Raw genomic sequence first — 12,676 nt, 5'->3', positions numbered from 1 at the left:
AAATTGTAGTAATTTGTTACACCAGACAACATTCAGACACCTAATCTTGGCTTTTGCTTTCAAATGATTGCATTGTCATTGCTTATGCTATGCAGAAGATTTCATTTTATTCGCACAGAGGTTGAAGAACTGTAGACGAGCGTGAAAACATTTTTCTACTGTTGGGAATGATCAGTTCTCATTTGATGACTTTTTTTGTCTCCCATCCAGGCAGCATCCTGTCATGAAGACCCAGAAGAGCCGCCATTGTTGGAGCTGACACTGTCAACGAGTCCAGCCCACGCTGCTCTACAAGCAGTCCTTCATCTCCCATCATCGCATTTGGTCTCTCTACAAATACCAAAACATTTCTTTGGCGTCTCTTTCTGACAGTCCCAGAAAGTCCCGTTCTGGTCTGCGTTTGATCTGTCTGGCTCTGCTTTAGACAGTCATTCTGTATTTAATCAGTGGTTCTTCATCTTGGAATCCTGAGCCAAGACAAAAGCAACTCTAAGCACATTCCTGACCCGCAACCTAAAAGCATCATGTCAAGTCGACGCAAAGCTTCCACTCCCTGCATGATCCGACCAGAGCAGACACAGTTGGAGGTGGATGATGATGAGGAGGAATCGCACAATATGGAGGCAGGAGCATTGTTTTTTTGTTTTTTTTTTTATTGTAATGTGAACTACACATTTGGAGGCCCTGGTGGGATTTAATATGTGAAGAAGATCCTAATTACAATCATTTATATAGCAAAAGGTTAAACTAAATATTTATATACAAGTTAAAAAGCTAATCTAATGACTTTTGCCTTCTCTTTCTGCTAGGTAACAGAAAACCATGTTCAGGAGGAGGTGCCTATGAATACAGACCATCCGATACAAGCAGAGCCAACGACAGACTCAGATGGGACAGGCAAAGCCTCAGACGCTCCCACAGGTCCTGACAAACCACAAAAGGAGCCGCCAGACCCCTCCAAACCTCAGCGCAGACAGCAGGGGGGCTACGAGTGCAAATACTGCACCTTTTCCACACAGAATCTTAACACTTTCAAGGAACATGTGGACTCCAACCATCCAAATGTCATCCTCAACCCACTGTACCTGTGCGCTGTCTGCAACTTCAACACTAAGAAGTTCGATACCCTAACGGAGCACAACGAGAGATGTCACCCCGGGGAGAGCAACTTCAAATTCAAACGCATCAAAATGAACAACCAGACAATCCTGGAACAGACAATAGAGGGCTGCAGCAACAATGCAGTCATTTACAACACGTTGGGTTCGCTTCCTGGCAAAGGGGACAGACTGGGTAGCTCCTCGCTTAGCAAAACCAACACAGTAAAAACTGCTAAACCAAAAACTTTGTCTACAGACATCAAACGGACAGAATTGCAGATGGGTAAACTGACCCCAGAGCTCGCCAAGAAACCAATAACGGCGCTCAATGTGAACGGGACCGTTATCATCCCAGAGTCGACTCTGCTCAAAGCAGACAGCCTTTCTCACATCATGCCTTCTTTACAGCAGCCTATAAATTATACCCAGGTAGGACAAAGGGAAAACTTCTGCTGTCATGTTGCATGTACAAACCTCAATATATTTTATTGGGATTTTATTATCGTCCCAACAGAAAATATATTCGTTAGATAGGTTTTTCTGCCTTTTCTGCATTTATCAAACTTCCTTAAGTCAGTACTTTGTAGGATTAACCTTTACAACCTTTACAGTTGCAAGTGATTTTGGATATGAATGTCTCTACCATCTTTGTACACCTTGAGTTTGTACTTCTTTTGTCTTCTTCTTTACAAAGTAGCTCAGTTTCAGCCAGAATGAACAGAGAGCATCAAATTGCCACAAATTCACAATTTCCAATGAGTTTTTAGTTGTAAAGTGTAGTTGCTGTGGTAGAATCATTGGTTATGGCTTCATTGCTGAAAATCATTGTTGTTAGGAAGTCACTCTGCCACACTCAGTTGTTGACCTCAATGATACTTTTGCATTGGTAGGAGTTACCTCATGGCGTCACTGGTTCTATTTGGGACCCCAACATAGTTGGCTAGAGTAAGTGAAAGCTTCAGGGAGGATTATAGTATAAAATAATAGTCAAAATATGCCAAGAAATACTTCAATTTGGTCTCATTTGACCACAGCAGCTTATGTGAAATATTAACTGTGTCCCATAAATTGGTACATTAAAAAGGACTTTTGTATCTGGTACAGTGTTGTTTTTTTTTGCTGTGCTTCTGCTAAGGCCAGATTTGTGCAGTGCCCAGCCAATAGTTGTCCTGTGAACAGCTTCTACCTGCTGCTGATCTAGAGTTGATGCGCTCCTTGCCCTGCATTTCCGTTCAGGTAGATGGCCCTGTCTTGCAGAATTTGCAATTGTCTCAATTAGTATATTAGACCGTAGTTACCAAATAGGTGACTTTTTAATTTTGGGGTATCGGAGTAAAGGAGGGTGAATGCATATGCACATTTCACTTCTCAGATTCTTGTGCTTCCCTTCCATTTCCCCTCATACTCTAGTTTGTGTATCACTTTGAATCCAAGCAAAGTGCTATTAAGTTTGAGGTTGTGGCCTGATCAGATATTAAAACGTTTATAGTGTGTGAATGATTTTACTTGGCAGTGCATTGGTTTGGAATTGCCTGTGAAGTTATTTTGTGAAAATATTGCCTAACAATGTTGGCAATTATTAAGGGAAATTTCAGAACGGTGTAAACTTTGCACTCCACCATCCAACTCAGAAAGTCATTCAATCAAATTAAACTATATTTTATGTGATAGGGGTACTTTCATAGCCGATCCAGAATCAGGTAATAGTATTTCATTAGTCATTATTCCTTTAACTGGTAATAGTGAGAATTTACCAAAAAAAAAAAAGAAAGAAATATCCTCCGGTTGCCCTCTTCACTCGTTTTTGTTTCAGGTGCCGAAGATCGCAGTGCCCCTGAACACAACCAAATACAACCCGTCCCTGGACGACAACCTGACGCTCATCTCCTCCTTCAACAAGTTCCCCTACCCGACGCAGGCTGAGCTCTCCTGGCTTACCGCAGCCTCCAAACACCCGGAGGAGCAAATCAAAGTCTGGTTCACCACTCAGCGGCTCAAGCAGGGCATCAGCTGGTCACCTGAAGAGGTGCAATGATCATTTTTTTTATCTTAATTTGCTGTTTGTGTTGCTACTGTTTTTACTACAGCTGTGAGCTGTTGGTAGATAAGCAACAGTAAATACACCTGAATTTTACCTAATTTGAAAACCTAACAACCTGGTCCAGACTATAGAAAAGGCTTACTTGGGCCGAAGCCCAGGGCCCAATTTTTGGGGGGCATCTCGATACTTTTTTTTTTTTTTTAAATGAATGCATGTTTTGCATTGTACATTATATAAAACTCATAGTCCCATATCAGATTAGTTCTATTAATATTTTGGGGGTTTTATGAACATAAAAAAATTTCAAGTATTTAAAAATGAAGAAGTTACAGTAATTTCTTTGGGAACAACATGGAGCTACTTCTCAGGAGATGCATTAAACCAACCATGCATCAATTTATGTAAAAGATCACTTATTCTAGTATTATTATTATTATTATTATAAAGCTTATTTTTTATACATTATTTTTAACTCTTCAGGAACTTTTTGTGTGAACCTTTATATCTGTTGCTGCTGTTATACCATAATTTTCTTCATAATTCTGTTCTATTAATGTTTTGTAATTTGCATTAGTAGAATAATTTTTTTGTAGCGGATAGGGCACCAAATCTGGCTCCGGCCCAGGGGCCCTGGTTCTTGTAAATTTGACCCTGCTAACCTTGCTCAGTTTGATCCAAAACGTTCCAAATGATCTCATTCTTTATGTCTCAGGTAGAAGAAGCGAGGAAGAAAATGTTCAACGGCACCATCTCATCAGTGCCTCAGACTCTGACTGTTGTGGCTTCACAGCTGGGCTCCAGCTCATCCACCAACAGCACCGCCTCCAAACCTCTGCCGTCAGCTGCCTCTGTCCTGCAGTCCCTCCCCTGTCAGATCCTGGGCCAGAACAGCCTGGTGCTGACTCCTGTAGCCAACGGCTCCAGTGTCACATGCACACCACTGGCGCTCACAGTGGCGAGCCAGGTAGATGACCAACAGTGGAAATGACATTTAAACGTCAAAACTTGAATGTGAATGTTGTTTACAGCAGATTCTGATTGGACCCGTTAGGAGTACCTTGTCGCAACTTGATCAGTGAGAGAAGCCGTTTTGACTCTTGCAGGTGGCACAGTCGCTCAAGCGGACGCTGGCCACTCCGGTGATCGCAACTGAGAGTAAGCGGCCGTCCATCATTCAGACCATCCATGCGTCGACGGCCACGTCGAAGCTGGCGCCGCCCAAAATGTTGACTTTCACAGCAGACCCGAACAAAACGGCCGAGCAGCTGTCAGTGCTGCGCTCCAGCTACACACAGTGTCCTTTCCCTGAGGAAGATGAGGTAAGAAGTGAGTGGAATGACATCTTTTTGTGCAGTAATAAACATAATTGTTTCTCCAATGGTTGGATTCCCAGTTTAGTGTTTTTCCTTTTAAATCCACACCTATCAGTAGGGGTAAACCACAGTTACTGTTTACTTTAACGCTATTTACTGTGGCAGATCTACAGGCTGATAGAGACCACTGGGCTGTCCAGGGGAGAGATAAAGAAGTGGTTCAGTGAACAGAGGCTGCTCAATCTCAAAAGTATGTAAGCATAGAAAATTCACTCTAAACAATATATTATCTGTGTTTTCTTGTTCTACGTGATGGAAAAGTTCTTTTTGCAAATGTAGTTTATGTTTATTTGTGTGCGTCTTCTTGGAGGCGTGGCTTCTCCACCTGTGCTGGTGAAAGCAGAGGCGGCCCCGGCCGTTCTGGACGGCCCCGTTAAGAAAGCCGTCCCAAGTCAGTTCCCCCTGCTGGAGAGAGTGAAGGGGAAGTCATCGGAGCAGCTCAAGGCGCTGGAGGAGAGTTTCCAGAGAAGCAGCTCTCCGACGGAAAAAGAGCTCGGTAAGGAGCCCAAACAGGCGCATAAACTTTCATCTTCTTACTTCCACTTCCTGGTAGTCATACTTCTTAAACTTTTCCACGTTTAGTTACGTCACAAACTCAAACATAATGTGTTAACATTTCATACAAAAGACCCACAAAAGTAGTGAATAATTGTGAGATGAAAAAGAAGATGGCATTTTTTTAGAGTAATAATAATTAGAAGGTGTTATAGGAGGCTAGAGACGCTCTGGAGGAGCAGCAGAGATTTTTAACTCAGGTAGGAGAATCCCTACCAGCAGGACAATAACCCTAAATATGCAGCCAGAGCTGCAGGGGAAAGGTGTAGTTGATATTATATTCAACTGGTAGAGTGGCCTCGTCAAAGTCCAGATCTAAATCTAATTGGGAACCTTTGCAAAATTAAAAACTTTAATCCATCCATCCATTTTCTATACCCTCTTATACAAGGAGGGTACATCTTGAACAGGTCGCCAGTCCATCACTGGGCGACAGAGACACACAGAACATACAGCCAAAACTCCTGATTTTGTTGTTACGACATTACAATATATGAAATAATTTAAAAGGTGTGAACACTTTTGTGCTAAATAAATCACAGTTTTGCTATCTATTCTCTTGCATGCCGGTCGGCCTAATTGGCAACTTGTAATGCTCCTGCTGTCTCTGGCATTTCTGCCTATGAATTAGACTTTTACATCACTAAAAGAAATCAGGTTGTTTTCTTTCATTTACAAAAGTCCACAGCATGTGACTCTGTTTTTCCTTCACCCCGGAGGAGCTGCGCGCTCCTCCCTCGTGGCTGCAGCCATGTCGGGAATAGCGGCAATGTTTTTAATGAGGCCCCGTTTTCCAAGTCCCCCCGAAGCGTGACTGAATCCTGCGGTTTGTCAAAAGGGGAACGACCATCTTTTCCTCATCGTCTTATTTCTGCCACAGACCAGCTGGCTCAGGAGACGAGGCTGTCCAAGACGGAGGTGGACTGCTGGTTTTTGGAGCGCCGCGCCCTGAGAGACAACATGGAGAAGGTTCTGCTCACCATGGCCTGCAGGAACACGGAGGACAGGCTGGAGCGGGCGGGAGGGGCGCTGCTGAATGGGGCTTCTCACCGAGAGCAGGACAGGAAGACTCTTCTTTCCTCTCCTCACCCACCTCCTTCCTACTCCTCCTCTTCTTCGTCTTCTACCTCCCCCCCTGTGCTTGCAGCATCTTCCCCTCAACCTCCCACCCATTCCTCTTCAAGATCTCCTCCCATACTCAACTCGTCCTCTCCCCATCCTCCCCTCCTGCCAGTCTCCTCAAGCCCAACGCCCATCTCCAGTCGCACGCTCGCCCTTCTCAGGGAGGTGAGAAGCAATGAAAGCATGTCTTTAATGGATTGTATTTATTTTTCAGCCAAAACATTACAAATGTATGCAGTATTTTGTTGATGATCCGCTAATATCAAAAAAGATACAATTTTGTAATTGCAATGTTTCCCTTAAATAAGGCATTTAAAATCACATAAGTTTGTTCTTGCTATAAGTTGTTAAAAAACATGCTACACCATCATCCTCCTAGCACTTCCTGTCGCCTCCTTCATCTTTTCCGCCAGTAGAAACATGATCACATGACTTGTGCGATGTTTCATTGTTTTTTTAGTCAAAACAATGAAACATTAACTGCATTTCCCTTACAAATGTGCGCAAAACTTTGTCAATGTTCTGCTAATGTCAAAACCTCTCCCCACAATTTCACAATAAATTGATGCGTTAAATCGTTATAAAACATGCCACGTCATCATTCCTCCTACCACTTCCTGTTGTCGTCTTTGTCTTTTCCACCAGTAGTAACATGATGTGATGTTATTGTTTTTTAGTCAGAACAATGAAACATTAGCCGCATTTCCATGAAAAAGGTGCAAAAAACGTTGTTGATGTTCCGCTAATGTCAAAACTGCCCCCTCCCCCACAATTGCAATTAAATTATTGCGATAAGTTGTTAAAAATATGCCACGTCATCACCCTCCTACCACTTCCTGTTGTCTTCTTTGTCGTTTCCGCTAGTGGTAGCATTCGGTTGTTGAACGCATTTCAATACGACTGAACAACAACCTCGTCCTAGCGCAAAATCTTCCTATTGAACGGTTTTTTAAAATATTCGTGTTATCGTTAAATAAAAACTAAAATTTTACGTGAATAAGCTTGCTGACGCAGTAAATCGTTAAAAATCATGCCGCGTAATTCCCATGTGTGCAATTATGCGGTCGATGAAAACGCAGCTACTGACGCCCATGGATCCATTTGTTGGCGACGTTTAAAGACGTCGCCCTTATTTAGTGATGCACATGCTATGCTTTTACCCACAGATGTTCTGTCGGACCCAGTGGCCCTCCCCCGAGGAGTACAGCCAGCTGGAGCTCCAGACGAAACTGGGCCGCACCAACATCGTCCGCTGGTTCAAGGACCACCGCTCGGCCCTGAAGAACGGCGAGACCCTGGACTGGATGGACGCTGTCCAGAAGCAAAGCCTCGCCGAGGAACAGAACGCGGGCCAGCACCAGAACGGCCAGATCTCCAACGACAACCAGGCCCTTTCCTTGGAAGTCAAGGCTCTGAATGGTGAGTCCCGCCGGAGGACATTCTGTTCTCTGTTTGACTCATTATTATTCCACCAGTCTGAGGCTCTAAAAATTTAATCTTGTTGATCCTAGTCGAGGAGTCTGGTGGGAATGTAGCAGCTGGGGAAGACTCCAAACTGTCCGGCCAAGACAAAGGGCGCCGGCTGGCCAAGCGACTAGCGCAGGGTGTGAGCAATCTGAGCCGAACCGGGCAGGACCAGAACAGCTGCGGCGCATCCGACAAAGGAAGGTTAGAAAAACATTGGTTTCATACTGGAGAAAAGCATTTTGACCCACATTTGGTTGCATAAAAAACAGGCAGATCAGGTAATTCTTCATAGACATTGTGAACCATCATTTCTTCGATCTGAATTTATTCTCCGTGTCAATAAAATCTAATAATGCACAGCTTAAATTAAGGGTTTTTCTTTTTCATATGTTTTCTTGCCAGGTGGGTCAAGGTCACTGTTGCTGCTGGAGACGAGACAGAAGGAGCGGAGAGACAGAGACTGGCCACCGACACTGGTGTTATGACTATGGAGCAACCAGGAAGAGTGACAGGGTGATGGTAGGTTTAGCCATAGAGCTGTGTGTTTTTAAATCGTTTTCTAAAAGTATTCACTTTTAGAAAACTTTCGGCTTTTGTCACATAACGATCTCAAGCTTTAATTAATTTTATTAGACTCTTATGTGGTTGAGCATAAACAAAAAAAAGGTACATAATTATGAGCTGGAAGCGAAAGGATACACGGTTTTACAAATACAAATCTGAAAAGTGTGGCGTGCATTTGTATTCCATCCTAACCCCTGCACAGAATAACTGGGTTAACAGTGAGATTAAGTTACATCCAAATCTGTTTTGTTAACTTGTATGCAACTGGTTGTACATAGTTTTATGTATTCAATTCAATTCAGAAATACTTTATTGATGCCAAAGGCAAACTAAATGTTTGTTTCAAATCAAATAAGGTTTTTCAAAGAGTTATTGTGGATGGTGATGGCTGTGGGCAGGAAGGATGCCCTGTAGCAGTTTGCATTACAGAGCAGGCCTCCACCGTGACTTCCCCACTCAGCTCCTTCAGACTAGCCAGCACCAATTAGCAAACACCTGGCGGTGCTGCACATCTGCTGGGCTCGTTATAGGAGCTACTTCTCAGTGCCACGCTGACAGAAACATTGTAAAAGGGTTAATAGAGGAGCCATGTTGTAATGACTTTCTGAACGTGGCGTGACAGAGCAGGAGTTTTTAAAGAGACAGAAGCCCAATTTCAAGTTGTTAAATTACAAAGTCATATTTGATATATATAGACTTTTTCTAACAACCGAGGGTAACATAGTTACTAGAAAGTGCTATAAAATGGGACTACATAGAAAGCACATAATACCGCCCCTTAAATGTCTAGAAATTTGAACATAATAGATCTGATCGACAAGTAAAATCCATCGTCTATATACCTGCAGATATATAGACAAAGTGATGTGGTTAATTTAAGTTTGATTCACTTTTTAAACCAAACTTTTACTTTTCTGCTTTAGTCTGCAGCCCTCAGAATCAGTTATTGCTGATGCCGCCGCCGCTGCTGCTGCGTTGCCAAGCTTTTTCCTCTGCGGATGCTGGGAGACGTTCCAGCTCTCCGTGACTCCTGACAGGGCGAACTGTAGAGAATAAATGGGTGGCAGGAACAGATTGTGACTTGGCTGAAATTAAATGGTGAACTGTTCCTTTAAGAGGGCACAGCTGCGCTTCTGCAGCCATCCAGGAAGTTACTGGTGTGTAATTACGTCCGATTGGTCCTTCAAAATGATGGCATGCACCATTTAGCATCAAATGTGCAGACAAAAGCAGATAATTATGGTCACGAAAGGGCAAAGAGAAGGTTTGTTTATGTAAATAAGAGCGTACTGGATAAAAGAAAAAAACAGATCTCCAAAAAGAGAGTGAGACTTCTTAACGGTTATCAGAAAAATATTGGCCAATATTATAAATATGACTCTCTTCCTGTCCTAGGAAAGGCAAATCTTTAAATGCTGATTCTCCAGCCATCATGGGGCAAGTCAAGACGACCAATCAGAGACGCAGTGTGTCTGTGATGTCATCACGAAGCGCCAGGGTCGATTGCAGCACTGAGGTGAAGAGCGGACGCCGATGTGAAGAGGAGTGCCAAAGCTGGACTTCATGCAGAACTCCCACTACTACTTTTAGTTTTCTTTTTCATTTCTGTAAATATTCTTGTCATACAGAGTAAGCGGTCTGTTCAGGTGCAGAGCGGCAAGCTTTTCTTTGAATTTTTATTTTCATGATGAATGAATGTTGCCCCAAAGCCTGGAATGTTTTTGGTTGCTGTAATAAGAACAAAAATGTATTATAGTCTATTTGCTGGAAATTTCCTTTTTTTAAAAAAAAAAAAAAAAAAAAAACTAGCTGCATTTTGCTCATTATGAGTAGATTTTGATGGCACTTGCATATTTTTCTTGTCGTAGTGGTAGATGTTCCCGTATCAGGCCGCTTTTCAAATGCCTTTACGGTGATACAATGCTGACTCAGATGTGCAAAACAGGCGAGTAGGAGGAGTGTGGAGCTGAGGAAACAAACTGCAGCGAGCACACACACACACACACCCCGATTAGCAGCAGTGGTGCAAATACTTTAACAAAAAAAAATATCCGCAGCTTGTTTAAGCAATTTTTTTTTTTCAGGCGTGTTTCTTGAAGCTGATGCGAAGCATGATGTGCACATTTCTACAGAGAACTGATAAATCCCGGAGGATGCAGGGTCTGTTGGACACCATGCTGCCTTTCCAGCTCATACCTGTTGTTTCCTGTCTACTTTGTAAAAAAAAAAAAAAAAAAAAGAAAGAAAAGGGAGCAGAGTGGAGCAACACAGTTCTGTGTTGTAAATCTTCTCGGCTGAACCTGCCAAAAGCCTTTTTTTTTTTTTTTTTTTTTTATTTGTGAAAATGCTACATGCACTCTAAATAACCTGAGCACCTTTATCTGAGCCTTCTCATACATATATCCATTTGTTTAGCTGTAAATACGTCTTGTCCTCTATCTAGGCTTCCTCGCTTTAGAGTCGAGGTGGGATTAATTCCCCTCTTCATTTTCCGCACACGCTCGAAACGGAGGTCGACGAACGTCGGAGATACAAAAGCGGAGCTGTAAAAGGCGGTTGGAATGTCACGGCAGTCAAAAGCCGTCACAAAGTTTCAAGCGTTTTTCTCTTTTTAAACTCATCCTGGAAAGTGCTGTTTAAATTGACGTCTTTATTTCTACAAGAATGAAATCTGTTTTTTTCTTTCAGTCACAGAAGGAGGGAAGGGTGCTATAATTCGGCATCAGCAGGTTGTATGGCTGTATGCGTGGCTGCATGTTGGTTCCTGCTGTTTTGGGTCCACCGTCTCAAATAACTCAACATGTTGTTTTTGACGTGTACAGGATTACTGCTTGCATTTTCATTTTCTACCTTTTAAGTCTGATGCAATTCAATAAAAACACAGTTGACTGCAAAATGCGGTGGTAGTCTGAATAAAATGAAGAATATGATTTTTTAAAAAGTAAGATCAATAGGATTTAAATTGCTAGATATGTGAATTCATTGCAATTTGTTTTCTGCCAACACAGCAACACAGTGCTTTGGATAAGTATTTGAACACTTTTTAATTTTTTTTCTAACCTAATTAGATTGATTTTAAAAAAAAATGCTTGCCACACTTTTCAAATATGAATTGGGAACTCTGAGTCAGATTTGGCGTCAGAGCCGAGGTAACGGCTTCTAGTTAAAAAGCCTGAATTTCAGCGTGGCGATGAATGTAGGCATTGTTCGTGGTAACTCTTAGAAACATTTTAAGCTTCACTTTTAATAAGCAGACACCACTTTAAATATGTTCAGTTTAATCTTGCATGTAGCGACCCAATCAGTAGTGGAGATTGAGCCGCTACATATAAGATTGATTTCTAGACGCACTTTCACATGCGTGTCTTGTAAAATATGTTTCCACCTAATCTTCATCCGCGGAGCGGCCATATTGAAACGTGAAGTCGGCCTTACAAGTCGTATCTGGGGGTAAACCATGCAGCAGATTGGGCCCAGAGAACCAGTCCCAATCCATAAAACAAGAAATGTAATGCGAATGTATACATAATTATCTAGACTGAACATGCACACCAAAGGAAAACATTAGATTAGGCAAAAAGGAAAATGAAACTATATGGACTGTATCAAATAAATGCAAATTTAATTATAAATGGGTTGAATTTCATCTAATTTCTTGCCTTCCTTGATGTGAATCAAATAAATCTGCTCACCTGATGCCTGACTGATGCCTCACAATGTTGAGACGGAACTAAAATGTCCAACTTAAATGTGTGCAGATTCCTTTCGCTTTTCTACAAGCTCTTGTGCCACCCCAAAAAACATGCCGCCCTAGGCAGAGAGCCATGTTGAGCATAATGGAAGAACTGCTGTTAACTCTAAGCTTGAGGGTTCTTTGAGAATATTTAGGTTTGCTTCCAGCACCACTTACCAACATGACCCATTAGACGGACATCTCTTCTACTCGATGTATTGATACAAAACTGATAATCAGCCCACATCAATGCAACAATGTAAGATGACTCGGAGGGCAATAAATGTCAGCGTTTTCTCTTTTAGAGGAGAAAACGAGCACTTGTGTCCCAGAGCAGAGAAACATAAATAGTAATAATAAAACAATTCTCAACCGTTCCTTCTGTACATATTCTAATAGTTTATTTTAACAAAGTATTGCATTAAGGCAACAATAAAAAATAATCAACACACCCAGACTCATCTTTTCAATAATGTGCTGTATTTACAAAAAAAAAGAGCAATAGCTCTTTTTCTTTTTTCTTTTTACCTCATTTAAATCTCATGTCAGAAAAACTTCCAGCTCTTTGCACCAAAGGCTCGAAAATATGTTACAAGCTCAGACCTGGGAGCTACACAAGTTAAATACAGTTTCTTTATATAAAATAAAGTATTCACCCCCTTGGATGTTTTACAAATTTGACCTTTTTGACAAAAAAAAGCCAAATGTTTTAGTTTAAAAA

General features: G+C 41.9%; 1 protein-coding gene across 2 annotated transcripts in view; it reads left to right on the top strand.

The window, feature by feature from the left end:
• zhx2a (zinc fingers and homeoboxes 2a) overlaps positions 1 to 12,654 on the top strand; it is a 29,537-nt gene extending 16,883 nt beyond the window's left edge. Inside the window, exons 2-13 of one of the 2 annotated variants that reach the window (XM_032556784.1) lie at positions 211 to 623; positions 810 to 1,529; positions 2,914 to 3,126; positions 3,854 to 4,105; positions 4,245 to 4,460; positions 4,620 to 4,704; positions 4,825 to 5,010; positions 5,950 to 6,356; positions 7,358 to 7,610; positions 7,703 to 7,859; positions 8,061 to 8,177; positions 9,618 to 12,654. In XM_032556784.1, the coding sequence (XP_032412675.1) occupies positions 525 to 623; positions 810 to 1,529; positions 2,914 to 3,126; positions 3,854 to 4,105; positions 4,245 to 4,460; positions 4,620 to 4,704; positions 4,825 to 5,010; positions 5,950 to 6,356; positions 7,358 to 7,610; positions 7,703 to 7,859; positions 8,061 to 8,175 (2,703 nt within the window). In that variant the 5' untranslated portion in view covers positions 211 to 524 and the 3' untranslated portion in view covers positions 8,176 to 8,177; positions 9,618 to 12,654. Of the gene's footprint in view, positions 1 to 210; positions 624 to 809; positions 1,530 to 2,913; positions 3,127 to 3,853; positions 4,106 to 4,244; positions 4,461 to 4,619; positions 4,705 to 4,824; positions 5,011 to 5,949; positions 6,357 to 7,357; positions 7,611 to 7,702; positions 7,860 to 8,060; positions 8,179 to 9,617 lie in introns of those variants that run through there. The other variant, XM_032556792.1, reaches the window with a different exon arrangement.
• The last annotated feature ends 22 nt before the right edge of the window (positions 12,655 to 12,676 follow it).

This window comes from Xiphophorus hellerii, chromosome 3 (assembly GCF_003331165.1).
Source record: "Xiphophorus hellerii strain 12219 chromosome 3, Xiphophorus_hellerii-4.1, whole genome shotgun sequence".
Lineage (NCBI taxonomy): Eukaryota > Metazoa > Chordata > Actinopteri > Cyprinodontiformes > Poeciliidae > Xiphophorus > Xiphophorus hellerii.
The sequence above is the reverse complement of the archived record's forward strand: the minus strand, read 5'-3'. Positions and strand labels throughout refer to the sequence as shown.